At 41.9% G+C, this 27,429-nt stretch overlaps 1 protein-coding gene across 3 annotated transcripts in view; it reads left to right on the plus strand.

Annotated features, from left to right (window-relative positions):
• Nucleotides 1-4,132: 4,132 nt before the first annotated feature.
• Nucleotides 4,133-27,429, plus strand: part of ext2 (exostosin glycosyltransferase 2) — a 178,212-nt gene continuing 154,915 nt past the window's right edge. For 2 of the 3 annotated variants that reach the window (XM_078549552.1, XM_078549554.1), the window contains exons 1-2: nt 4,133-4,285; nt 16,453-17,012. In XM_078549552.1, the coding sequence (XP_078405678.1) occupies nt 16,477-17,012 (536 nt within the window). In that variant the 5' untranslated portion in view covers nt 4,133-4,285; nt 16,453-16,476. Of the gene's footprint in view, nt 4,286-7,408; nt 7,504-16,452; nt 17,013-27,429 lie in introns of all 3 variants that reach the window. The other variant, XM_078549553.1, reaches the window with a different exon arrangement.

The raw sequence follows: 27,429 nt of genomic DNA on the forward strand, positions 1-27,429 counted from the left end.
GAACTGTCATGGCAACCTGGATAAATTATCTGAGGATTTTGGGAAGGAAACAATTTGCATAGCGTTGCAGATGTACAGTCATTTCCTTGCAGGGATCAAAAGATTTGAGAAACTCAATTTTGTGAGTATTTCAAAAGATTTCAGACTGGATGAATATGCTTCCTTTTGCTCCAGCACTTTCAAATATAAACTCAGGAATGTTATCCTATCATTAATGACTGGTGATAGTGTTAAAATAGAATCACAGAGCTGTTACAGCACAGAAGGAGGAAATTCAGGCGTCATGTCCAGCTCTCCGAATAAGCAATTGACCTATTGCCATTCCCCCGTCTTCACCCCGAAAATACATAATTACATTTTAATTATCACCCATCATGGGTCAAGATGCTCTCCAATTTTCTCCCCTCTTCTCCTGAAGACCTGGTTCTGTCAACGGAGCCTGGTTCCGGAGGCCCGACCCCTCCTTTCACTCAGCAACTCTAATTTAAATATTGTTGAAGAAAGAGCTTTTTGTTTGCGTTCATCAGGACAAATGCAAGAACGGAAAATTTCAAGCAGTCACAACAATTTATACCTGAGGTGAAAAGGATGCTGATTGGTTGGTAAGCCGACTCTGATTGGCTGAGGCCCTGCCATGGAGGAAGCAACGTGACGCTATTGACCCCCCCAGGCTCCCGGGTAATTCAAAATGGCGCAAAGCTTGAACATATTTCTTTTGTTGGCAGCGAACAGGTCCGTGCGTTTGAATGTGTGTTACTTCTAGCAAGTGTAAATGAGCCACATCACAAGTTCAACTGATAATTTCAAATTGGTTATTAGTGGGGCTGTTAGCAGACTCAGGATTTTTCAGCAAGCCCAATTGCTGAATCACATCTAACGTTAGTTTATCTAGCACCTCTCATGTCTTGGAATAGCTGGTAGCACTTTACATGGGGAGCAAGAACTAAGGGAAATGGAGGAAGACCAAAGAATGGTAAAAAGATATATATATTATATATATATATATATATATATGTGTGTGTGTGTGTACATATATATATATATACATATATATGTACACACACACACATATATATATATGTTATATTTTAGGAAGCTTTTTTTGAAGGCAGGGAGAGTAGTAATGGGGAAATATCATTTAAAAGAGAATGCTAGAGATCAGAAGCAGAGGAATGCATTCTCAAAGAAGATCCAGATTGGACTGGCAGCTTGGTGCCATTGGCTGTTGTGTCAGTGAGGCTCCGCGATTCAAACCTCTAGCTATTTTCAGAGAGTCCAGGTCAGGTCACAAGATGCTATCCACCTGTAAGTGGCGGGTTATCAATTTAAATCAAGTTAACGCAATTAATGGGCCTCTTAAGACCCAACATTCGTCTGGAACATGTTCAAGCCAATGTGGTGGGTTCAAGTCTGGAAAGGAGGAGGGGAGAGGGTGCGTGTGAACTCACAGAACACCACCCCTGCACTTGGAATGACCACCAGTCCACATCTATCATAGTACCAATTTTACCAGTAATCTTTGAGAAAAATAAACACACTGTTTCTTAACTTTTCCTGGCTGGGTGGCACATTTCACCCCTCCTTTGAATTCAAGCTAGTCTGATTTATTTAAAAATGCAAATGTTCTCTTTACACCTTACATTCTAACTTCCCTGTTTATCTACTTAACATTTCAAACCTAGCTTATCTTCTGATACATCAAAGCCTTCAGACCAGCTGCTTTTAATTCAATTAAGACACACACACACATAGACACAGACCCCACTGTTACTCTACTTTACAATAAATTCCAATAACATTATGAAAATTATTATATCTTCCTGACAGAGTGCAGAAGAGGTTTACAAGAATGGTTCCAGGAATGAGAAACTTGAGTTATGAAGATAGATTGGAGAGGTTGAGACTGTCCTCCTTGGAGAGGAGAAGGCTAAGAGGAGATTTGATAGAGGTGTTCAAAATCATGAGGGGGCTGGATAGAGTAGATAGGGAGAAACTGTTTCTGCTCCTCAAATGATTGAGAACGAGGGCACAGATTTAAAGCGATTTGTAAAATAAGCAAATGTGATATGAGAAAAAACTTTTTCACTCAGCGAGTCTGGAATGCACTGTCTGGAAGTGTGGTGGAGGCAGGTTCAATTGAGGCATTCAAAAGGGCAATAGATGATTGTTTGAATAGAAACAAAGTGCAAGGGTATGGGGAAAAAGCAGGAGAATGGCACGAAGTCATGCTGCTCATTCGGAGAGCCGGTGCAGACACGATGGGCTGAATGGCCTCCTTCTGCAATGTAATAATTCTGTGATTCTGTGATTCTGTCTGTATGGGAGCAGGATTCGGATAACATGGTTATGGGTTAGCTGAAGTTTGTGAAATAGTACATTTTAGAAATTGTTCCTTCATATGGTGAAGGGTTTCAGCAGCAACAGAGCTGAGGCAGGATATGAAGCAGCCCTACCTCTTTGGCCAAGCTTTTAGTCATCTGATCTAATATCTCCTTCAGTGACTTGGTTTAATGCTTTGTTCTATAAACGCTTCTGTGAAATGCCATTCTATCAAAAAGGTGCTATATTAATATGTGTTGTTGTTATTTGTGATAAACACATGTTCCACTGTATTCATCAAACCAGATTACCAATTAAATACATCAAGGAATATTTTTAATATTTTTTTCTTTTAAAATTATATTCTAAAACGCTTGCACAGGTTCAAGGAACATTTTATGTTCAGCGCTGAGCAAATTAGTTTGAACGGAGCCTTGCAAAAGTAGCGCAATTCAAGTGCAATTTGTGCCTGGAACACCAATTGTGACTAGAGTGGAAACTCTTGGCCCTTGCATTTATATAGTGACTTTCATGACCCTGGGATGTCCAAAGGCACACCATCAGCTAATGAAGTACGTTGGAAGGAAAGCTCCTTGTTGCAATGTGGGTACCTGGGGCAGCCAAGTTTCACATGGCAAGGGCCCACAAACTTTTTGACCTTGTTGATTCCAAGATAAATGTTGGCCTTGACACCAAGAGAATTCCCTACTCTTCTTTGAATAGTGCCATAGGATCTTTTACAGTTTCCTGAGAAGGCAGGTGGTGGGGAGAGGGGCTCAGGAGGTATTAGTTATGAATAGCATTACCCATTTTTTTTGTCAAACAAGCATTTTAAAAAAATTTAAGACATCCTAAATTGGATATGTCCTTTAGAAAATTGCGATTTTTTTCTATTTGTTGCTTACTATTAACTAAAAATGTTATCTTGCTGAAAAGAAACATGTTGCCGAAGCTTTGTTGCTGAGTATAGGGCGTACATCCCAGCAGTTGGCTGATCGAATCAAAATGGGTTCTCCTTCAGTTATTTGTAATAGACAGAGTGCAGAGCGTACTCAACCAGCCCTCATTTGCAAATCCCAAAACAAAATATCTATTGTTAGATGCGATTCTGCAATTGGACAGGCCTTGCTGAACAATCCTGAGTGTGCTAATAGCTACACTAACAACCAATTTAAGATAATCAGCCAGGCTCATAACATGGCTCATTTATGCTTGCTAGAAGAGACATACGTTCAAGCGCTGGGACTGTACTCTGCAAACAAGGAACATGTTCAAGCCTCGCACCTTTATTGAACTACCCAGCTGGATGGGGAGCTGATTGTTCCCTGTTGCCTTCGCCACGGAAACACCTCAGCCAATCAGAGCCGACTTGCCAACCAATCAGCACCCTTTTCTCCAGGAGTGTAAATTGTTGCCGCCTTTTGAAATTTGGCTTTCTTGCATTTGTCCCGATGAGTGCAAGATGAAAAACTGCGCGTCGCGTCGCTCTTTTCAGCAACATTCAAGTTCTGCGAGCGAGTGATCGTAAAACTGTTAAAAAAAACTGAAAGCTGCAAAAAAGCTTAAAATCTGAAACAAGAACACAAAATGCTGAAAATACAATCAAAGATACCCCCTTTAAAAAAAAAACTTACTTTTGCAATGCTGCTGAAGTATTTGCAATACCCTCATTCCCCCCCCACTCCCAGCCCCCAAGTTGCTCTGTCTGGACGCGGTCAGCCTGAGGGCTGCAGTAGATGCCGCTGAGCTCCAGGGGGCGGTGGCGGTGGAGGGTGCGTTGACTGACTGACTGTCTGACTGGGGGGGGAGGGGCGGAGGAGGAGGAGGAGGCGGAGGCCTGGGCTGTTTCCCGGGTGATCGTTCACAGTGGGGGCTCCTCTGCGGGGATTTTAACTCCGGGGATCCTCCCCGCCCGGAGATGGAGTTTGAGCTGTAGCAGCAGCGGAGGGAGCGCCTCCCCGTCCAGGTAAATGAATGTCTCGGCCGGGGCCTGGGCCTGGGGCTGGGGCCTGGGCGGGTCGGTGTGGGGTTAGGGGGTGGGTGAGTGAAGCCGGCGAGCCCGAGGATTGACTGGGCCTCCTCTCTCCTCAGCATCCATTAGCCGGGGAATGACCACCTCGGGGCAGCGGGAGTTTGATGGCCCTGCTTCTCTTTACCTCCCCCCCCCTGGCTTTACAGCCCCTTCCACCGGTGTCAGTGGGAGATGGTCAGCTTTGTGGTCAGCCCTCTGGCCCCCTGAACCACAAGGTTTCCGGCTTCCAGTCCCACTCCAGAGGGCTTGAGCACATTGGAAATAAATATCTCAGATAAAAGCAAAAACACTGGGGATGCTGGAAATCTGGAACAAAAACAAAAATACCTGGAAAAACTCAGCAGGTCTGACAGCATCTGCGGAGAGGGACACGGTTAACGTTTCGAGTCCGTGTGACCCTTCAACAGAACTAATAAATATAGAAATGAGACGAAATATAAGCTAAAAAATATCAAAGCTGGCGCTGCAGACCCAGGACCCAGAACGAGCACTGCACGGTCAAGAGAGGTTAAACCGAAAGGTCCCCTCTGCCTGCCCGGCTGGATGGTGAAAGATCCATTGGCACCGATTTGAAGGAAGAGCAGGGAGCTTTCCCCGGTCGCCTGGCCAATACTTTGCCCTCAATCAACATCATTTTTTAAAAAAAAAACATCCGCAAATATTGGCGGAAAACAGATTTTAGTCTATGGTCAAAAACGTGTTGGGGAAAAAAACTCCTCAGGCCAGGCTACACCTGTGGAGAGAGAAACAGAGTTCATGTTCTGGGTCACCACAAGACGTAGGAGCAGGATGAGGGCATATGGCTTGTCAAGCCTGCCCCGCTATTTAATATGATCATGGCTGATCTCGGGCTTCAACTCCATTTTCCTGTCTGCTCCCCATATCCCTTAAATCTAATGTGACTCTTCTTTGCAAACTCCTTCTTAATCTGTAATGCCAATCCATCAGAGGCAGACAGGGTAGGTACATTTACAACACAAAAACAGAATTACCTGGAAAAACTCAGCAGGTCTGGCAGCATCGGCGGAGAAGAAAAGAGTTGACGTTTCGAGTCCTCATGACCCTTCAACAGAATAGGACTCGAAACGTCAACTCTTTTCTTCTCCGCCGATGCTGCCAGACCTGCTGAATTTTTCCAGGTAATCCTGTTTTTGTTTTGGATTTCCAGCATCCGCAGTTTTTTGTTTTTATCTCTAGGTACATGTACTGATGGACTTAGGTTCATATCAATCACAAGTGAGGATCTGTCTCTTGACCACTTTCTTTACCACTCATATACTGCATTTCCTTCTAACCCCATTTCCTTCTGAAACTGCACCTGTTTTTCTCTTTTTTTGGAAAAGGTCCCCCATAAATCGCTTACAACTGCACTTTCAAACCCTCGTCTAGGTAGTCTCTCGTCTTCGCTTCTCCCGGAGCGGGGAAGTCGTGCTGTTTCCCCAAATTCTGTGTGGCATTGCTATGCAGATGAGGTTGGAGAGGTTGGCTTGGATGCTGGACCTTGTGGTTGCTCTGGCTCCTGTCGGCTGGGCCCGGTGCAGCACCATGGGCTGATGGCAGTGGTGGTGGAGGGTGTGGGGTTGGTGAATCTTTCTGTTCCTGGGGCAGTTTCAGTAGGCTTGTGGGTGGTGGTGGTGTGGGTTGCGGGGCCAGTGCTGTGGGTACGGAGCAGACAATGGGGGCTAGTTCACAACTGTTGGGTTTTGGAGTTCTGCTTTTGAATAATGTTTTTTTGTCTCCTTAAGATAATTTGTTTTACTTGCTCTGTTTGGTGTCAGTGGAATAAAGAGATCTTGAACTGGAATCTTCATGTGTCTCCATATAATCATCACAAACCATCACTAAGGCTGCCTATTTTCACCTCTAACCTTGCTTTTTCCACCCCTACCTTGGCTGATCAGCTGCTGAAATCCTTACATATGGCGTGACTATTTCAGTGCACTCTTGGTTGGCCTCCCACAATCTGCCCTCCATAAATGTCATCCAAAACTCTGCTGCCCTAATATCAAGCCCTGTTCACCCATCAATCCTGTGTTCCCTGACTTTGATTGACTTTCTGTTGAGCACCACCCTGATCGTAAAATTTTCATCCTTGATTTCAAATCCCTCTGTAGCTTCACCCCTTATCTCTGTATTCTCCTCCAGCCCCACAACCCGCAAAGTTCTCTGTGCTGCTCTAATTCGGGCCTCTTGAGCATCCCTGATTTTAATTGCTCCACCATCGGTTGCATTGCCTTCAGCTGCCAAAGACTGCTCTGGATTTCACTCCCTAAGCCTTCCTGCCTCTCTACCCTGCTTTCCTCCTTTAAGATGCTCCTTAAAACCTACCTCTTTGACCAAGTTTTTTCACTTGTTCTAGTACCTTATGTGGCCTGGTGTCATATTTTGTTTTATAATGCTTCTGTGAAGCACCTTGGGATGTTTTATGGTGGTAAAGATGCTATATAAATAAAAGTTGTTGATGTAATCTTTTTAATGATGTTGGTTGAAGTAGTTTTGAAATGTAGTCACTGTTGTAATGCAGAAAATGTTGGTCAGGGCATCAGGAGAATTCCCCTCTTCACCTTTGCATAGTATATTGGAACCTCTTACAGTCCCTAAAAACAAAGCCTTGCTTAATGTTCCATCCAGACGATGGCCCCTTTGACAGTGCAGCTTTCCCTTCAGCACTGCACTGTAGTGTCAGCTCTAGACTCTGGAGTGATGCTTGAACCTCCGACCTTATGTCTCGTTCACTGCTACCGAGTCATTGTTTAATGTTTTTGATGATGGAGAAATAAGTCTTTGCAGTAGCAAAATAGCATCAAAATAGTTGGGAATGGGAGGAGGATGAAGGCAAAGAATTATTGCATGAAATACTTAATAGATATGGCAATGTTTTTCAAGCTAAAGTTAACACTGCTTTAATATCTTGCTAGAATTACAGGGAAGATCCACTTACTTTCTCATCTGTGCAGTAACTTTCCTGTTCTAACATAGTAAAGTGAAGCAACTGTCTGCCTTGTGTATTACTTTTACCTCTCTATTTGCAAGCTTCCCTCTTTATTTTTTCTGCAGCCTCTGATCCTTTGCAGCCTATTGCAGTTCTCTTCACCCTTTCTTAACATCTGATTGACTCAAAGGGTCTAATTTGTTTGTAGGATTCAGTTTGGGTAAGTGAAAAGTCCACAACAGAAACATTTGTGTGTGTGTGTATTATATATATATATTTGTATGTGTATGTTTGTGTCTATCCTGTTGTAATATCTGAAAGAAGGAAAAGCGATGCTATGATTGCAGAAAACTTTTTTTATTGTGATCCAGCGGCGGAAAATAATGCCCTCAGAAGTTAGTACGTGCAGAAATCAGATAGACAGCTGTCTGATTGCGAAGGCCCCTGAGGTTCCATAGTGCAGCGCACAAGAGCCTGGGAATCCCAGTTTGAAAATCTGACTTTGGTGAAGTCTGAAACAAAGAATGTTACTGTTCTTCTTCGCTTGCCATGTAACTAACTGGAATAAGACTCCTATTGTAATTAAATTACTTTCTACTTGGTAGTAAATATATCGACACTCATTTTCCATTGTTTTAGCTCTTGGATGAGATGGTGAGCTTCAGGAGGGGTACTTTCAATCTCTTACCCCTTTGTATCATTATCCTCCATCTGGGATGAGAAGAGCTCCAGTTTGCAGCTACTTTTCATTCCCTGAAGACCCACCAATTTAGAATTTCCACTGGCATCCTGAGCTTTTCTCCTATCTGATGTACAATCGTAGATATTGCAGCCCAGAAGGGATTCCTGTGATAGTGAGGTCAATCCTGATCCCAGCCCTGTCTCATTTTATGATTGAGTAGAGCTATCGCCAAAAGCTACATTGCCAAAATGCTTGGGGCATGAATGATAAAAATCAACTGAATTTATATAGCGCCTTTAACATAGCAAACCGTCTCGACGAGCTTCACAGGAACAATTATCAAACAAAATTTGATGCCAAGCCAGAAGCAGATACCAGGACATTTGACCAAAATCTTGGTCGATTGGATACTCCTTTTTAAGGAGTATTTAATAAGAGATAGAGGTAGTGAGACAGAGAAACCTAGGAAGGAATTCTAGACAGAAATTGAGTTTTTAATTTTTAGTAATACATATAGGCGAATCTTATAAGAGTCTTTTCCTCTTCATTCTAGTTTAGCTAATTCTTATATTTACACTTTTTAAAAGCCTTCATTTTATTTAAACTCTAGGAAACAGTAAATCTGAGAATTCAGTAACTCCTGAAAATTATTAAACTGAGTTCCATACAATCACAGAATTTTACAGCATATTTGGTCCAACGGGTCTCCGCTGGTGTTTATGCTTTACATGAGTTTTGTCTTATCCTATCAACATATCCTTCTATTCCTTTCTTCCTTAAATGTATCTTATTTGTCTCAACCGCTCCTTGCGGTATTGAGTTCCATGTCCTCACTGTTCTCTGAGAAAAGATATTTCTCCTGAATTCCTATTGGATTTCTTACTATCTTAAGTTAAAGACCTCTTACTGTTACTGAATTTATATATGTAATTTTGCCAGCTTCATAAAACTGTCAGCAGTCCCAATTAATTGTTGGTATTGCATCATGAACGTTTTTTTTGTAACAGACAAGGTAGCTTGTACTGTAGCTGTAATTTTATTAAATTTTCACAAATTAGTATGAACTGCATCAAATGATGTGACTTGTAACGTCCTGGGTTTATTGGCACAGGTTTAGCATTTAAAATGAAGGTGTGCACAGCTGATTAAACACTTAAATGCAAGTGCATTTGTTTGTTAGGAGTGATCTTTTTAAATAGGTCACTTATAGTACCAGTGATATACCCCTTCCAAGATTAAGACTAAAATTTAAGCTTAAAGTTTGTTAAAGTGAGAGTGATTCACTTTAAATTGGAAAGGAAGGGGTTCAACATTGTAATAAAAATAAAATGTTTTCACATTTAAAGAAAAATAGCAGCCAAATAGGCCTGTAATTTGATCATTCATGCTTATTTCAGCTCCTTAAAACCTCCCTTTGACCAAGTTTTTGGTCATCGGCTCTAATATCTCCTTATGTGGCTTGGTGTCACGTTTTGTTTGATGCTCCTGTGAAGTATCTTCAGATGTTTTACTGCGCTATATAAATGCAAGTTGTTGGTTAGGATCCCTTACATGTACTCAAGTCTGAGCTAGGGCAGGTGAAAATTGCCTGGACTTCCCTCTTCTCATTGCTTCCATTAAGTTAAACGGAACATCAGCTGACACGCATACTCAAAATAGGGGTGGTGATAAGTAAATAAATGTGTGAGGTTGATGAAGAAAGGGGAGGAGAGCAAGGCGGAGAAACTTGGGGAAGGTGCTCAGAGTGTGGGGCTGAAACAACTGCAGATTATACTGCTGAAAGTGAAATGAAGAGTAGTGGCAGTGCAAAAGAAGCCAGAATCTGAAGAGAGACAGTGCAATCAGGAACATAAGAACTAGGAGCAGGAGTAGGCAATTCAGCCACTTGAGCCTGCCCTGCCATTCATTACGGTCATGGCTGATCTCACTTTGGCCTCAACTCCAATTTCCCGCCCTCTCCCCATAACCTTTCAACCCATTACGAATTAAAAATCTATCTCCTACTTAAATTTATTCAGCGTCCCGGCATCCACTACACTCTTGAGGTAGTGAATTCCACAGATTCACGACCCTTTGAGAAAAGTAATTCCTCCTCATCTCTGATTTAAATCTACCACCCCTTAGCCTAAAACTATGGCCGCTCGTTCTAGAATGCCCCAGAATGGGAAACATCTGCTCCACGTCTACTTTGTCTATCCCCTTTAGCATCTTATATACCTCAATTAGATCTCCTCTCATCCTTCTAAACTCTTGCGAGTATAGGCCTAAACTACTCAATCTCTCCTCATAAGACAAGCCCCACATCTCTGGAATAAATCTATTGAACCTCCTCTGAACTGCCTCCAGTGCAACTACATCCTTTCTCAAGTAAGGGGATCAAAACTGTGCACAGTACCCCAGATGCGGTCTCACCAATGCCTTGTACAGTTGCAACAACACTTTCCTATTTTTATATTCTATTCCTTTAGCAATAAATGCCAAAATTCCATTTGCCTTCCTTATTACCTGCTGTACCTGCATACTAGCTTTCAGTGATTCATGCACGGGGACACCCAGATCCCTCTGCACTGAAGCATTCTGAAGTTTCTCTCCATTTAAATAATAAGTCGCCTTTTTATTCTTCTGACCAAAATGGATAACCTCACACTTACCCACGTTAAACTCCATCTGCCAAATTTTGGCCCTTTCACCTAACCTGTCCATATCCATTTGTAAATTTCTTATTTCTTCACTGCAACTTACTTTCCCACCTATTTTGGTGTCATCTGCAAATTTAGCTACAGTACCTTCTATCCCTGAATCCAAGTCATTAATATAGATTGTAAATAATTGGGGCCCAAGGACCGAACCCTGTGGCACCCCACTAGTTACAGCTTGCCATCCAGAAAAAGACCCATTTATCCAGACTCTCTGCTTTCTGTTGGTTAGCCAATCCTCTATCCAAGCTAATATATTACCCCTAACTCCGTGTGATCTTATCTTGTGTATTAATCTTTTGTGCGGCACCTTATCAAAGGCCTTCTGGAAGTCCAGATATACTACATCTACAGGATCCCCATTATCCACTTTGCTTGTCACATCTTCAAAGAACTCTGGCAAATTAGTCAAACACGATTTACTCTTTATAAAACCATGCTGACTCTGATGGATTGCATTTTGACTTTCCAAATGCCCCCATTACTACTTCCTTAATAATGGATTCCAACAATTTCCCAACGGCAGACGTTAAACTAACTGGTCTATAGTTTCCTACCTTCTGCCTCACCCCACTTCCCCTGGAAGCTTTCAAGAATCAGGGAATTTTGGAATATTATAGTCAATGCATCCACTATCTCCGCTGCCACTTCCTTTAAGACCCTGGGATGTAGGCCATCAGGCCCTGGGGACTTGTCACCCTTTAACCCCAATAGTTTGCTCAGTACTTTTTCTTATTTTATTACCTGCTGGTAAGTTTCCCAATCTTCCAGCCTGCCACTGACCTTTGCAATTTTCTCTAGTGATGGTGATTGTTCTAAGTTCCTCCTTCTCTATATCCTCTGCACTACCTGTTACTATTGGGGTGGTACTAGTGTCCTCCACTGTGAAAACTGAGGCAAAATATTGATTCAGCATCTCTGTTATTTCTGTGTTCCCCACTATTACCCCCCCAGTCTCATCCTCCAAGGGACCAACATTCACTTTAGTTACTCTCTTTCCTCTTATATACTTGTAGAAGCTTTTGCTATCAATTTTTACATTTTGCGCTAATTTTTTTTCTAATTTACCTTTGCTCTTTTTATTTTTTTTTAGTAACCCTTTGTTGATCTTTAAAAGTTTCCCAATCTTCCAGCCTGCCACTGACCTTTGCAATTTGGTATGCCTTAGTTTTTGCCTTTAAGTTATCATTAACTTCCTTGCTTAGCCATGGATGCTTTTTCCCCCTCTTACCATCTTTCTTCCTCGTTGGGATATATTTTACTTGGGAGGAATGGAATATCTCCTTAAACACCTGCTCATCAACTGTCCTACCTTGTAGTCTTCCTGCCCAATCCACTAGGGCCAAATCTGCCCTCATGCCTATGTAGTTACCTTTGTTTAACTCCAGAACACTAGTGTGGGAGTCAAGTTTCTCACTCTCAAACTAAACTTGAAATTCTATCATGCTATGATCACTCTTTCCTAGAGGACCCTTTACTATGAGATCATTAATTAATCCCATCTCATTACACAAAACCAAATCCAGAATAGCCTGCTCCCTGGTTGATTCCACAACATATTGCTCCAAGAAACAATCTCTAATACACTCTATGAACTCTCCCTCAAGGCTACCCTTGCCAATTTGATTAGTCCAGCCTATGTGCATATTAAAATCATCCATGATTATTGCCATGCCTTTCTTACATGCTCCCAATATTTCCTGGTTTATACTGTGCCCTACTGCTAAACTGGGGACCTATAGATTACTCCCAACAAGGACTTCTTTCCCTTGCTATTTCTTATTCCTACCCAGACTGACTCTACGTCTTGCTCTCCAGTGCCTCTATCATTCCTCACTATAGCACTGATCTCTTCCTTTACTAACAAAGCTACACCACTTCCTTTTCTTTCCATGGGCACATAGGGGATTCCAGGGGTATGAAGGGTGAGATCATGGAGGGATTTGTGGACTAAAACAAGAATTTAGAAATCAGTGTCAGTAGTTAGTAGCCAGTGCAGTTTAAGGCACATGGGGGAAGAGTGGTCACTTGGATGAAATGTGAACCTAGGGTCTGTGCTCCTGTAGAGCCATTCCTCATCATGTATTGGTATCTTACAGATGTGAGGATAACAATACTGAAAAAATTGTGCCCTACCACAAATCTGTCTAGAATCCACAGTTTGGAAACTTAATCCACATCATTTTAAGACCCCGATAATCTATCGGAAACCTTTCACTTGCACCTTACATTAACATCATCTTATTTTGTATGCTGTTGGTGTGCTTCAAGGTATTTGGAGATTTTTGAAATGCTATTCAAGGCATGTTCAAAATGCAATGTATAGTGGAATTGCTATCCATAAGACCATAAGACATAGGAGCAGAAATAGGCCATTTGGCCCACTAAGTCTATTCTACCATTCATGAGATAATCCTCAACTCCAGTTTCCTGCCTTTCTCCATAATCCTTGATCCCCATACTGATTAGAAATCTGTCTATCTCAGCCTTGAATATACTTAATAACACATCCTCTAAAACCCTCTGTGGTAAAGAACTCCACAGATTCACTACCCTCAGAGAAAAAAATTCCTTCTCATCTCTGTCTTAAATGGGCGGCCCCTTACTCTGAGATTAGGCCCTCTGGTCCTAGACTCTCCCGCAAGGGGAAACAACCTCTCAACACCTACCCTGTCAAGCCCCATAAGAATCTTGTGTTTCAATAAGGTCGCCTCTCATTCTTCTAGACACCAATGAGTATAGGCCCAACCTACTGAAACTCTCCTCATAAGAAAATCCCTCCATACCCGGGAACAACCTAGTGAACCTTCTCTGGACTGCCTCCAATGCCAGTATATCTTTCCTTAGTGCCTTGTATAGTTTTAGCAAGACTTCTCTTTTTATACTATATTCCCTTTAAAGGCCAACATTCCTTTTGCCTTCCCTATTACCTGCTGAACTTACATGCTAGCTTTTTGTGATTCATGCATGAGGACACCCAAATCCCTATGTGCTGCAGCTTTCTGCAGTCTTTCTCCATTTAAATAACATTCAGCTCCTCTATTCTTGCTGCCAAAGTGCATAACCTCATGTTTTCCCACATTATATTCCATCTGCCAAGTTTTTGCCCACTCACTTAACCTGTCTATATCCCTCTGTAGACTCTTTGTGCCATCCTCACTGCTTGCCTTCCCACCTATTTTTGCGTCACCCGCAAACTTGGCGATAGTACATTCACTTCCCTCATCCAAGTCATTAGTATATATTGTAAATAATTATGGCCCCAGCATTGATCCCTGTGGCACTCCACTTGTAACAGGTTACCATCCTGAACATGCCCCTTTTATACCAGCTTCTATTAGTTAGCCACTCCTCTATCCATGCTAATATACTACCCCCAACACCTTACCTTATTAAGTAGCCTTATGTGCAGTAACTTATCGAACGCCTTTTGGAAATCCAAATATATTACATCTACTGGTTCCCTTTATCTATCTTGCCTAATCTAATAAATTTGTACGGCATGATTTTTTTTTTATTCGTTCATGGGATGTGGGCATCACTGGCTAGGCCAACATTTATTGTTCCCCCAGCATTTATTGCCCATCCCTAAATGATTTCCCCCTTGTTCAGCTAACAGGCCTATTGTTACCTGTGTTTTGTCTCCCTCCTTTTTTGAATGTTACATTGGCAGTTTTCTAGTCCTCTGGGACTTTTCCAGAATCTAAGAATTCTTGGATTACTACCAGTGCATCCACTATTTGTGTAGCTATTTCAAAATATCCTGGGATGCAACCTATTAGGTCCAGGGGACTTATCGGCTTTTAGCCCCATTATTTTCCCTAGTACTTTTTCTCTAGTGATGGTTTTTGTATTTATTTCCTCCCTCTTTTTTGCCCCTTGATTATGTAGTACTTTTGGAATGCTATTAGTGTCTTCTATCGTGAAGGCTGATGCAAAGTATTTATTCAACTTCTCTGCGATTCCCTGGTTCCCCATTATTATTTCCCCAGCCTCGTTCTCTAAGGGGCCTATGTTCACTTTGGCCTCTCTGCTCCTTTTTATATATTTAAAGAAGCTCTTACTGTCCGTTTTTATATTACTTGCTTGTTTACCCTCAAAGTTTATTTTCTCCCTCTTTATTATTTTTTTAGTCACCTTTTGTTGGTTTTTAAAACTTTCCCAATCATCTGGGTTACCACTAATCTTTGCCACATTGTATGCTTTTTATTTCAATTTGATACTATCCTTAACTTCCTTGGTTAACCATGGTTGGTTTATCCTCTTCCTAGAATCCTTCTTCCTCATTGGGATATACCCTTGTTGCGAGTCATGAGCTATTTGCTTAATCATCTGCCATTGTTCATCAACTGTCTTTTCTGCTAAACTCCTTTCCCAGTCCACTCCAGCTGACTCTGCCCTCATTCCTGTAATTACCCTTATTTAAGTTTAGCACAGTTGTTTTCAACACAAGTTTCTCACTCTCAAACTGAATGAATGCTAAATTCTACCATGTTATGGTCATTGTTTCCTAGGGGATCTTTTACTCTGAGATCATTTATTAAACCTGCCCCATTACACATCACCAGATCCAAAATCGCCTGATCCCTGGTTGGATCGATAACATATTGTTCTAGGAAACTGTCCTGAATACACGCTATGAATTCTTGCTCGTGGCTGCCTCTGCCAATTTGATTTTGCCAATCTACATGAAGATTAAAGTCACCTGTGATTAATGTACTGCTTTTTGATATAATTGCAGTTATTGAAACTGGGCAACCGGGCATCCAGGACCTGAGTGAACAGGGTGAGCAGATTGAAGGATTGTGAAGTAAAAGGCGCATGAGTTGAGAAAGAAGTGTAAATCAGAGTTATAGAGTTCAACCTCAAATCAGGTACAGCAAGAGAAATAGAGGCGGAAAGAAAGTTTGCATTAAGACAGAGAGAGAGGGACAAAGGAAATTTATTTTAATTTTTGTTATATACATCTCCAATAATATGTACCTCAAAGAATAAGACTTCACACTTATAATAGTTCATTTTCAATGCCAGAAAGGTTGATTGGCAGTAACTAACACTTCTTCCATCATTAAAAGGAAACTTAGAATTGAAATCATAAGAATTTCTGTGGTGAGTTTAATTCGTATCTACTGCATAAATACAACAACCTCACTCCATTCAAGGCTTTTCAATGATCCAGAAAATTGAAGTATGGTTGCTCCTTATTTAATCCATCAAAACTCCTCATAATTTTGAATACCTCTGTGAAATCTCCCCTTAACCTCCTCTGCTCTAAGGAGAACCATCCCAGCTCCTCAAGTCTTGACATATCACTGAATTCCTTCATTCCTGCATAGGTATTCTACTAATCCAAGCATAGGCTTGAATCTACTTTGAGTGCCGTAGATGGTATTTATAATTCAAAGGAATTCATTACCGAGCACTGCAATGGTTAATCAGCATTAATGATTTTAATGTTCCTTGACCTAGACCATCCTTTTAAATTAAAATAAAGATTACTGCAAAATTGAAAACAGATGTTTTCAAAAGATCTGACTCTGAGCGTGCAGTGATGTGATAATTGGCAGGTTGGTGCGTGACTGGAACAGAAACAAAATTACAATTGCTGTAAGTTCAGCCTTTCCACTTTCATATCTTGGATTTCAGATTTAATTTTGATTGCTGGAGCTATGTACGTAGGCAAGTACATAATGTTGATTTCAACAGTTTAATGATGATTGAACAATGACTTTGAAAACTGCAGCCTTGTTATTAATGTATTTATAATCACTTGCAATTTTCTTACTCCCAGAACCCATAGGAAGGAAATAGCATTATGTATGCTTCAACCAAGTACAGCAGTCGGGGCCCTAACCTTATTCCCAGGATGAAAACTAAACACCGAATTTACTACATAGTCCTGTTTTCAATTGTGCTCCTTGGACTCGTGGCCACAGGAATGTTTCAGTTCTGGCCACATACAATCGAAGCAACCAATGAGTGGACGTTTGAAAAGCGCAGCATCCACGATGTTCCAGAAGTCAAGCTAGCTGAAGACAGCCCTATTCCTGAACGAGGGGACTTGAGTTGTAGAATGCACACTTGTTTTGATGTATACCGTTGTGGGTATAACCCCAAGAACAGAATAAAAGTCTACATCTATCCCCTGAAAAAGTATGTTGATGAGTACGGCACTGTGCTTAGTAATACCATCTCCAAAGAATATAATGAATTGTTGACTGCCATTTCAGAAAGTGATTTCTACACAGATGATCTTAACAGGGCGTGTTTGTTTATTCCGTCCATTGATGTGCTTAATCAGAATAACCTCAGGATAAAGGAAACTGCACAGGCGTTGGCCCAGCTATCCAGGTATGTCGCAAAGAGTTGCATTTTATTGTTTCCTGCTGATTTAGCATTCCTGTTTCAGGTGAAAATATACAATCCTGGACTTTCTTATGGCTTTCAGCTGTTGTAAGTTATGTTGCTTATGTATACTCATCAGCTTTCATGATTTTATAAATTGCAGTTTTAAATCATGCTCTTTTTTCACGGAGCCAGAAAAAAATATTTGTGCTTTTCGAAAGAACTCATAAACTATGCAGTCACCATTTAATATTCGTGAAAAGCCATGTAGTAAGTCAACAAATCTGAAAAGGCAACAAAGTAAGGTGAGGGAAATAGTGGTGGGGGAACATAAAACTTGGGTTTTAATATCCTGTAGGCTGCAGGAGAAGGCTGATTGAAAGTTGTATGGAGTTCCACAGTTTTGTAATCCTGGGAAAGAATGAGTTTGAGCAGGACACAGTTTAATTGTGACATGTTGAAGATACTAGGAATAGGTTTGTTGAGGATGGCGTGTTTCAGATTGGGAGGGTAAAAGAAGAACTATCATAGAGGCACGGCTTATATTTAGAGTCAGAACATGTGGATAGAATTAAAGGCCGCTGAAAAGGCTTTGGACCTTAGAGGTAAAAGAGGGCTTACCTATTGGACAGTAAGTTTTTCCTCTTAACTTGCCCGTGATGTGTGAGGAAGGTGTTAGAAAAAGCTTCATTGGTACAGAGGAAATATTCTAGCCTAGGGTAGACTTTGGTCTTAGAGAGTTACGGGGGAAAGATATAAGAACATAAGAAATAGGAGCGGGAGCATGAATAGGTAATTTGACCCCTCAAGCTTGCTTCAATAAGATCATGGATGATCTGATTGTGGCCTTAACTCCACTTTCCTACACGCACCCACTCCTCTCCATAACCTTTGACTCCCTTTTAGATCAAATTCTGTCTAACTCAGCGTTAGATATATTGAATGACTCAGCACCTACTGCCTCCTCTGTTTACCATAAAAAGAGGAAACTGAGCTTCTCAGATGTTTAGTCTTATGACGGGTTAGGAGGTAGACAGTTAGGGAGAAAGGGAATGTCTGCTGAGCAGTGGGATGTGACAAGTGGTGTTTCCCACGGATTTGTGCTTTTCACCACATATATCAATAACGTAGTTGAAGGAGTAGAGTTGTATATCCATGTTTGTAGATGCCACTAAGTTAGGAGTCACAGTAAATTATGTAGATGAGAGCAGGATGCTACAGTTGGACATAGACTAAAAGGGCAAAACTGTGGGATATGGAGTTCAACATGAAGTCTCAGGTGATTCATTTTGTATCCAAGAGTTAAAAGTTGGAATAGTTCCTTCATGGCAAAGGCTTGGAATAGTGGAGGAGCAAAGAGATGTGGGTGCCCACGTAATAAATCACTCAAAACTAATGCATAGAATCCAAAAAAAGGGATCATAAACGCCAATGCAGTGTTGACCTTTATATCAAGGGGTGCTGGAATGCAAACCGGACAGAGTTACGCTTCACTTGTATAGAGAAGGCTTATCCAACCTGCGGCCTGTGAAGCCCCTCAATGTGGTCTGCGGAGCAATTGTTGAAAATGCCGGTAAGACGGGTCAGTGAGTTTGAAGGTTTCTGCAGGGGACTGCACCTCCGATGATGGTGTGTTTCCCACTTGCGTTTGCTGCTGATAGGGTGCCTGAGGTGGCGGCTGTGGTTAAGGGCGGTGCATCCCGCAAGACATTGAAGCACTTTCTGACTAAAGTCACCAAGAAGCTGTCCAAGAAGCGGTGGAAATCTTGCAAGCAAAGCTATTCCACTTAGGTGTACAGGGTGTTGACCCAGGTCCACCCTTCCATAAGGATCTCGCCCAAGTAACTGAGTGTCATGAACTCCTTTTCGAGTGCATTGCATCCGAGGCCTCACACCTCATTCACTATAACAAGAGCCACACCATCTCGGCTAGGGAGATTCAGTGCACCACCCGCCAGGGGAACTGGCCAAACACGCTGTCTCCAAAGGCACGAAAGCAGTCACCAAATACACCAACTCAGTTTAGGACATCATTCTAAAGATTATAAGCAGCAAACACGGGCGAAAAACAGGCTGTGATTGGAGGAGTAGCAACTAGGAGTATGTGAAGATAGAGAAACTCTGGAACAAGCTCATCACACAATCACCCCGCTACAGGCACTCTGGCCTGGTTCTGGCCATTTTCCCCATGCTCCTGGTGCTCTGGCAGCACTCGCCCTGCTCTCAGTTGTCTGGCCTGGCTCCCAGTGCTTTGGTCAGGCTCCGGCCATGTTTCCCTGGTTCCTCCCTGGTTCTCAGGGAACATCCACATTCGGGTGCCACTAGGCCTCAGATTTCACTACAGGTTCTCTTCCGCTCTTCCCTCTCCACCCCCAAGCCGATTTAGTGAGGGTGCTTGAGTGAGTGACGGTGAGGGCGGGCGGGCGAGTGAGTGACGGTGAGGGCGGGCGGGCGAGTGAGTGACGGTGAGGGCGGGCGGGCGAGTGAGTGACGGTGAGGGCGGGCGGGCGAGTGAGTGACGGTGAGGGCGGGCGGGCGAGTGAGTGACGGTGAGGGAGGGCGGGCGAGTGAGTGACGGTGAGGGAGGGCGGGCGGGCGAGTGAGTGACGGTGAGGGCGGGCGGGCGAGTGAGTGACGGTGAGGGCGGGCGAGTGAGTGACGGTGAGGGCGGGCGGGCGAGTGAGTGACGGTGAGGGTGGGCGGGCGAGTGAGTGACGGTGAGGGCGGGCGGGCAAGTGAGTGACGGTGAGGGCGGGCGAGCGAGTGACGGTGAGGGCGAGCAAGTGACGGTGAGGGCGAGCGACTGACTGAGGGTGGGCGGGCGACTGAGTGACGGTGAGGGTGGGCGGGCGAGTGAGTGACGGTGAGGGCGAGCGAGTGACGGTGAGGGTGGGCGGGCAAGTGAATGACGGTGAGGGTGGGCGAGCGAGTGAGTGACGGTGAGGGCGGGCGAGCGAGTGAGTGACGATGAGGGCGGGCGAGCGACGGATCGAGGGCGGGTGAGTGACTGACTGATCGTGAGGGAGGGGGTGGCCGGCTGAGTGGGTGGGTGTGGGGGGGTGAGTGAGAAAGGGTGTGTGTCTGATCACTCCCAATCTCAAAGTTTTCATTCACCCCCACACACCAACAAGCACTCTCATTCACTTTCACATGAGGACAGGATGCATAAATTTGGCTTGTATTCCTTTCAGTTAGAACGTTGAGTGGTGTTTAAAATGATGAAAGAATTTGGTTGGGTAGATAGAGAGAAGTAATTTCCTCTTGTGGGGAATCCAGAGCAAGGTGGCACAATCTTGAGAATAGCACTAGGCCATTCAGAAGTGAAATGAGCAAAGATTTTACAACACACAGGATAGTGACAATCTAGAATTAATTCCCCCAAAAGGACCTGGTGGCTTGGCCAATTGAAATTTTCAATACTGGGGCCAACTGTTTTATTAGATCAGGGTATCAATGGATGTGGTTCAAAGGTGGGTAAGTGGAGTTGAGATACAGATCAGCCATGGTCTAATAGAATGACAGAACAAGCTTGAGGGGCTAAACGGTTTCTTCTTGTTCCTGTTTCATATGTTTAACAAGAGGAAAGGTTGTGTTAGTTTCATTTGAAATGATTAGGCCCAGGATGCGCTGGGCAAAGGAGGACTGAAGTAGGTGTTTAGACTTGCATCAATCGGTGGTAAACAATCACACAGATGGCAACATCAGTGACTATAACGTATTATCCTTCCTCATCCTTCTTATCTCTCTGCAGCCTTTGACAGCATTCTGTGCCACCGCCCCCACCCCCCCAAACTTCTGGTCCAGCTCCATGGGACTGCCCTCGGTCTGACTTACCCGATCTTAGCCAGTGCATCTTGCAGCCACTCCTCCTTAACTTTGTTTTAACGCCCCAAAAGGATCAACTACACTGACTGCCGTCTTAACCTTTTAGTTGCAAGCTTTGGAATGAAGCTCCTTCGGTATTAGACTGCAGATGTTCAAGAAGGCCGCTCACCATCACCACCTTCTCAAGGGCAATTAGAGATGGGCAATAAATATTGGCCGAGCCAGAAATACTCTCATTCCATAAAATGAATAAAAATATTATTCTTCAATCCCATATTTCACAGAATATTTGTTCTCTCTTTGCTCCCTTATCTTGAAAAAAATGAATCCAAGAAGTGCAAGCAACTAATGGACTAGTTTGCATTTATACAAACCACCTGCAGACAAGCGGTTGTATGATTTGACAATTTTTCTAGCACAGTAAAATAAATTACAGTGTGGCTGTCTGCAGGTGACTGGTTTAGAGGGACTTACAAGTTAGTTGAAGCTGCCATTTGGAGTTGTTAACAACTGGAAGGGTGAAATAAAGAGGCAATTGAAGCTTAAATAACTGCATGTGCATTTTTCTTGCTCTGTCTGCTGCAATGTAATCAATGGTACAACATATACAAATTGGTTTCTAAAGATCAGGTAGATGTGTGTTCCTTTTTAAAAAAAATTTTACTTCATGGACTGGAAAGACATGTAACTCCAGTATTTTGTCAACAAAATACTACTTTCGACACACATTTAGAAGAGCAAAATCTATCATTATGTTGCTGGATTTCTTTAAAATTTCAAATGTACGCAATTTGTAAACTTCACAAGCCCACCGACGCACTTCGCTGAAATCCTTGTGAGACTATTGGGCCCTTGTAGCCAGCAGAGAGGGGGAAGTTTCATCAGTCTGAACTGCATTTGTACGAATGCACTAAGCGATTGCGTACCTCTCCAAAGCATGATTAGAACATAGATGTGTATTCCCATTCATTCCTTCATATGGATGAAGATTTTCAATTGTTCTCAAACCTGGTAAGTACTGATGATCAAAGTACGATATCCTTCAACACTATTTTCTCTGAGCACAGACAGAAAAATAACCAGTTATGTTTCGATGAAAGAAACCTGTATTTTGTTTCCAATACTGTATTGTAAGCACAAAATTAGTGTAACATTGTTTTAAAAAATAATCTGCTAAGCTGCACACTTGCTAAGTGCTCTTCCTCTATCCTTCCACCCACTTCTTTTTGCTGTCTTTAGTATTTTGTGTGACTGCTGTGGAATCACAATCCTTTTGAATCGCAAACTGTCAATGTGTGATTTTTCCACATTGCTTACCATCCATGCACGAGGTAGTGGATAAGGACTTTGCCAGTGCTGCATTGAAGGTGCTCAGTTGCAATTGTGTCACCTAGGGTGCAATTTTACAGCCCAGTCGCGGCAGGGGCGGGGCCGTGAAATGCAGCAAGTCGTTCAAAAGCCCATTGACTTTGGTGGGACCATAAATTTTCACCGGCGTAAATTCCTGCCCATAAGCTCCTGTGTGGCTCTCTCTTCCATTGAGGGAACATCTGTCCAGTCAGGTGGCCCTTTCCCAACAACAGCATCGCTGAGATGAAACACAATGTCATAAACCTCCGATGTTAGAATGTCTCAACCATCTTGCTGCGCTTTTTGAATATGTTGATTCATCTTAAAAAAGAACTTTTAAAAGTGCATGGTATGGCACAGCCGATGGTAAATGCTGAACTGTCCAAATCCCAAAGGGAAACGTGAATCAACTGTCACAACTTGTTTTGCAATTTGTATGAATTTTGAGATGCGTGCCTTGAATTCAGTCGTAATAAGACCAAGTCTTATAGGTTTTTTAAAAACTAGATTAAGCATTAATAAACAAGAAAAATGATTTCTAAGCACATACATATGTCTACAAATTGCTACTATAATAACTTCTAAATCCCCTACTTAGTCTGACTGCCAGTTACACTTTTGTTAAGGCAACAGTAAGACACACAGATTTTAAAAGACTCAGCCAAGGTGACACACAACACCCTCAATCCGTCAAACGCAAAGTGAGTTTCCTTAACTTCAGTTCGTTGTAGACAGCAGCTTGAGGCGTAGATGCTGAAGGCTTTTCACAATGGTTAGATCCTAAAATGCCTACCCTTACATAGAGCCTTCACCCTTTTATACATATTTTCCCCTTTGAATGCAAATTCAGGTTTTCAAGTTGTCAAATGCCTTCTGACACTCCAGTATCCATTAACACTTCTTGTTCTTTTTTAATAGTTCAGTCAGTGGAGCAACCACACTGCTAAAATTTGGTACAAATTTCCCATAAAACCCACTCATGCCCAGAAATCTCAAAACTTGTCCTTTTGTTGCGGGCAAGGGGAAATCCATGATAGCCTTGACTTTCACATCTCTTGGAGCCACATTACTATGTCCAGTGGTACGGCCTAGATACGTAACTTGCGCTTTTGCAAGTTCACTTTTAGCCAAGTCCATCACCAAATTAGCTTCTTGTAATCGAGTAAATAATTCTTTCATATGTTGTAAATGCTCTTCCAACGCCTGACTGAAAACTATTAAATCATCAATATGAACAGTGCAATTCCTCATACCTGGAGTTACTTTGTTTGTCAGTCTTTGAAATGTCGCAGGTGTATTTTTTGTTAAAAAACGGCATGACTTTAAACTGATATAGTCCATCTGGCGTCCCAAAAGCTGATATCTCCTTTGCTGTCTCCGATAACGGTACGTGCCAATATCCTTTTAGCAAGTCAATCTTTGTGATAAACTTTGATTGTCCCACTTTCTCAATATGATCTTCCGACCATGGTATAGGATATGAATCCACTTTGGTCACCACATTCACCTTTCGATAGTCCACAGACAGTCTTTGTGTTCCACCTGGTTTCGGTACCAGCACAATAGGCAAACTCCGGTTACTGCAAGTAGGCTCAATTATATCATTTTGAAGCCTGAATTCAATTTCTTTCTGTACTTGTGATAACTTTGCCAGACATAATCTACAAGGATATTGCCTTATTGAAGATGAAATGTCTACAGACATATCATGTATAGTTAAGATCGTCCTTCCCAGCTTATTTCCACAAATATCTTTGTGTGACCACAATAGATTTTCCAAATCACTTTGACACTGGTCTTGAAGATAACTCAATATTACATTTAAATTTTCAAGTATCCACTCATTATCCAATTTGATAAGAGGAAAATGAATTTCAGAATCCTGCATTATTTCTTCTTTCTCATTGTCTACCACCACTAACACCTCCTTTTGGTCCTCTTCCCTGTCAAAGTACTTTTTAAGCATATTTACATGACACACCCTCTGCTTCTTTCTTCTATCTGGAGTGTTTATTAAATAATTCACTTCACTCAGCTTTTTTTCAATCCTGTAAGGCCCACTAAACCATGCCTTTAATGAGTCACCCAGTTCTGGCAACAGGACTAATATTTTCCCCCCAGTAACCAAACTACAAGCTGTAGCTTTCCTGTCTGCTTTCACTTTCGTCACTTCCTGTGATATCTTTAAATGTTCCCTAACCAACTCAAGCTCTGTCCTCTCTCTGAAGTTTGATGCAGAATCCAGGAGAGTAGTTTCTGAATTTTGACCCACCAATTTCTCATGAATCAATTTCAGTTGCCCTTTCACATCATGACCATAAACTAGTTCAAAAGGACTGATGCACTAGGAGCACCCCTAATAGCAAACAACAAGAATGGACTTACCGTATCCCAATCCTGTGGATAATCTTGACTATACGCTCTCATCATAGTTTTTAAGAATTTGATGCCATCTTTCCAAAGCCCCTTGGGATTCGGGACGATAAGCTGTTGAATTCAGCTGTTTTATCCCCAAACTGTTCATTACTTCCTTAAACAGCTGTGACATGAAACTTGAACCATGATCTGATTGTATTTCTTTAGGTAAACCATAGCTTGTAAAAAATGTAGTTAACTCTTCCGCAATGTTGTAATATTTGTCAAAGGAATTGTTTCAGGAAACCTAGTGTAGACATACATCCATTATTGTCAGTAAGTACTGATTTCCACATTTAGTCTTAGGGAGGGGGTCCTACACAATTAATCATGACCTTGGTAAAAGGTTCTTCAAATGCTGGAATGGGAATGGGAATTAAAGGTGCCGGCTTAATCACTGCTTGTGGTTTCCCTATCACCTGACATGTGTAACATGTTCTATAGAATTTGACAATACTATGCAATTCAGGCCAATAAAAATGTTTTTGTATCTTCGCCTCTGTCTTTCCAATTCCTATATATCCCCCCCATTGGAATTTCATGAGCTATCCTCAGAATCTCATTGCTATATCCAAATGGTAGAACAATCTGATGCACCTCCCTCCAGCTTTCATTCGCTGAAACTTGATAAGGCCTCCATTTTCTCATTAAAACATTATCCTTAAGTTAATAACATGCTGAAAAATTCATCACAGCAAGTGATGAAAGTGAAAGCAGACAGGAAGGCTACAGCTTGTAGTTTGGTTGCTGGGGAGAAAGTATTAGTTCTGTTACCTGTACTGGGTGACTCGTTAAAGGCATGGTTTAATGGGCCTTACAGGATTGAAAAGAAGCTGAGCGAAGTGAATTATTTAATAAATACTCCAGATAGAAGAAAGAAGCAGAGGGTGTAAATATGTCATGTAAATATGCTTTAAAAGTACCTTGACAGGAAAGAGGACCAAAAGGAGGTGTTAGAGGTGATAAATAATGAGAAAGAAGTAGAAATGCAGAATTCTGAGATTGATTTTCCATTGAAATATATTTTGCCTCTGTTTCTGAGTAAACTGTCTGATATAAATGTTTTATTTGCAAATCTTTTTTCTATAACTCCACTAACACCCTTGAGTTAAACACTTCAGCTGAATTGTCCTCTTGTCTTTCTTCCTGAACAATGTTATCAAACACAGCGTCAGCTAATTGGATTTCCACACCTTCTCCCTGCCTTTGAACTTCCGATTCTTCTTGTTTCAACATATGAGCCTGTGATCTCATTATCTCTTAATCTGGAAACAATTCAGGATGCTCTCCCTGCAACACTTCTGTTGAAAACACTTCTACAGGCTGCTCAACTTCCATAGGCATCACCCATATTTGTGATCCAGCTATATCATTTCCCAGAATAAATTGAACCACTGCAATGGGCAATTTTTCCATTACTCCAACAATCACCTCACCTGTTTTCCACTTGCTCTTTAAATTTACCTTCCACAATGGAATAGGTTTAGCATCTCCATGAACCCCACTTATATTCACCTGTTCCTGCAATACTCCCTCTGAACAACAAATGACACTATCCCACAACATTAATGATAGACTAGCCCCTGTGTCTCTTAAAATTTTAACATCTTTACCTACTCCACCGTGTACACATGGAAAGACTTTCCCTTCGCACACAAAACCTTTAAACATTTCTGCAACTTGCTCCTCAGAATTCTCTTGGGTAAATTGTGAACACATTCCTACTTCTTTAACTATCACTGATTCTCCCTGTTTTACCTGTACACAAATCAATGATTTTTCCCGTACCTGAACCTTAGAACCCACAGTAATTTTACTTTCAGTACTTTTCTGCACCCCTATAATTCCAACAGATTTTCCCTGTAATTTCCAGCACACACGTTTCGTGTGTCCAACTTTATTACAATGAAAACATCACAATTTTTGAAAGTCACTTCTACCCTCAGCACTTTCCTGTTTATTCTGAGAAAAAGCTTCCTGCGAGTTTCCACCTACTCCTCCTGTTCCATGACTATCCACCTTCCCACTTTCTATCCTTTTCTGATTTAAAAAGGTGACGAAAGAAAGGTTTAGCTCTATGAACTAACTCATAAACATCAACTATCTCAGCTGCTTGTCTTACCATTTGAACCCTCTGTTCCTCCACATGAGTTCTCACTACTGAAGGAATTGAATCTCTAAATTCTTCCAAAAGAATTTCTTCTCTAAGTTGCATTTGTTGTTTCTATCTTTAATGCCCGTATCCACTGGTCAAAATTACTTTGTTTTACTCTTTCAAGTTTGCCCACGCTGTTTTCTCATATTCCTAAATTTCTGCCTGTATCCCTCAGGAACCATCTCCTATACACTCAAAATAGCCTTTTTTTTAACCACATCATAGTTCACCGACATCTCTTCTGACAGTGAAGCATAAACCTCATGTGCTCTACCCACCAACCTGGATTGTAACAACAATGTCCAGTTTTCCTGTGGCCATTTATCTGTTTAGCTATCTTCTCAAATAAAGAATGCTTCCACATCTCTTTCCTCAAACTTTGGAAGAGCTTGTACAAATTTAAACATCGAACCATTGGTTTTTAGGTTAAAGGTTTTTTCCTCATCAGAACTTTCCTCAGAATCTGAGATCTCTTTTTTAACTTCCAGCCTTTTAAGCTGGCATGCCCTTTCTCTTTCCTTCTCTCTTTGCCTTGCCTTTCTTTCTTTATCCTTCTCTCTTGCCTGAAATTCCAGTTCCAGTTTCCTTTCTTTCTCCTGCCTTTCTGTTTGCTCCCTTTGAAAGGTCTTTCCTTTTTATTTTTCTGTCCTTTTCTCCTGCCTCTAGCTCAAGTTTTTT

Source organism: Cetorhinus maximus, chromosome 9 (assembly GCF_964194155.1).
Source record: "Cetorhinus maximus chromosome 9, sCetMax3.hap1.1, whole genome shotgun sequence".
In the NCBI taxonomy this organism is placed as follows: domain Eukaryota; kingdom Metazoa; phylum Chordata; class Chondrichthyes; order Lamniformes; family Cetorhinidae; genus Cetorhinus; species Cetorhinus maximus.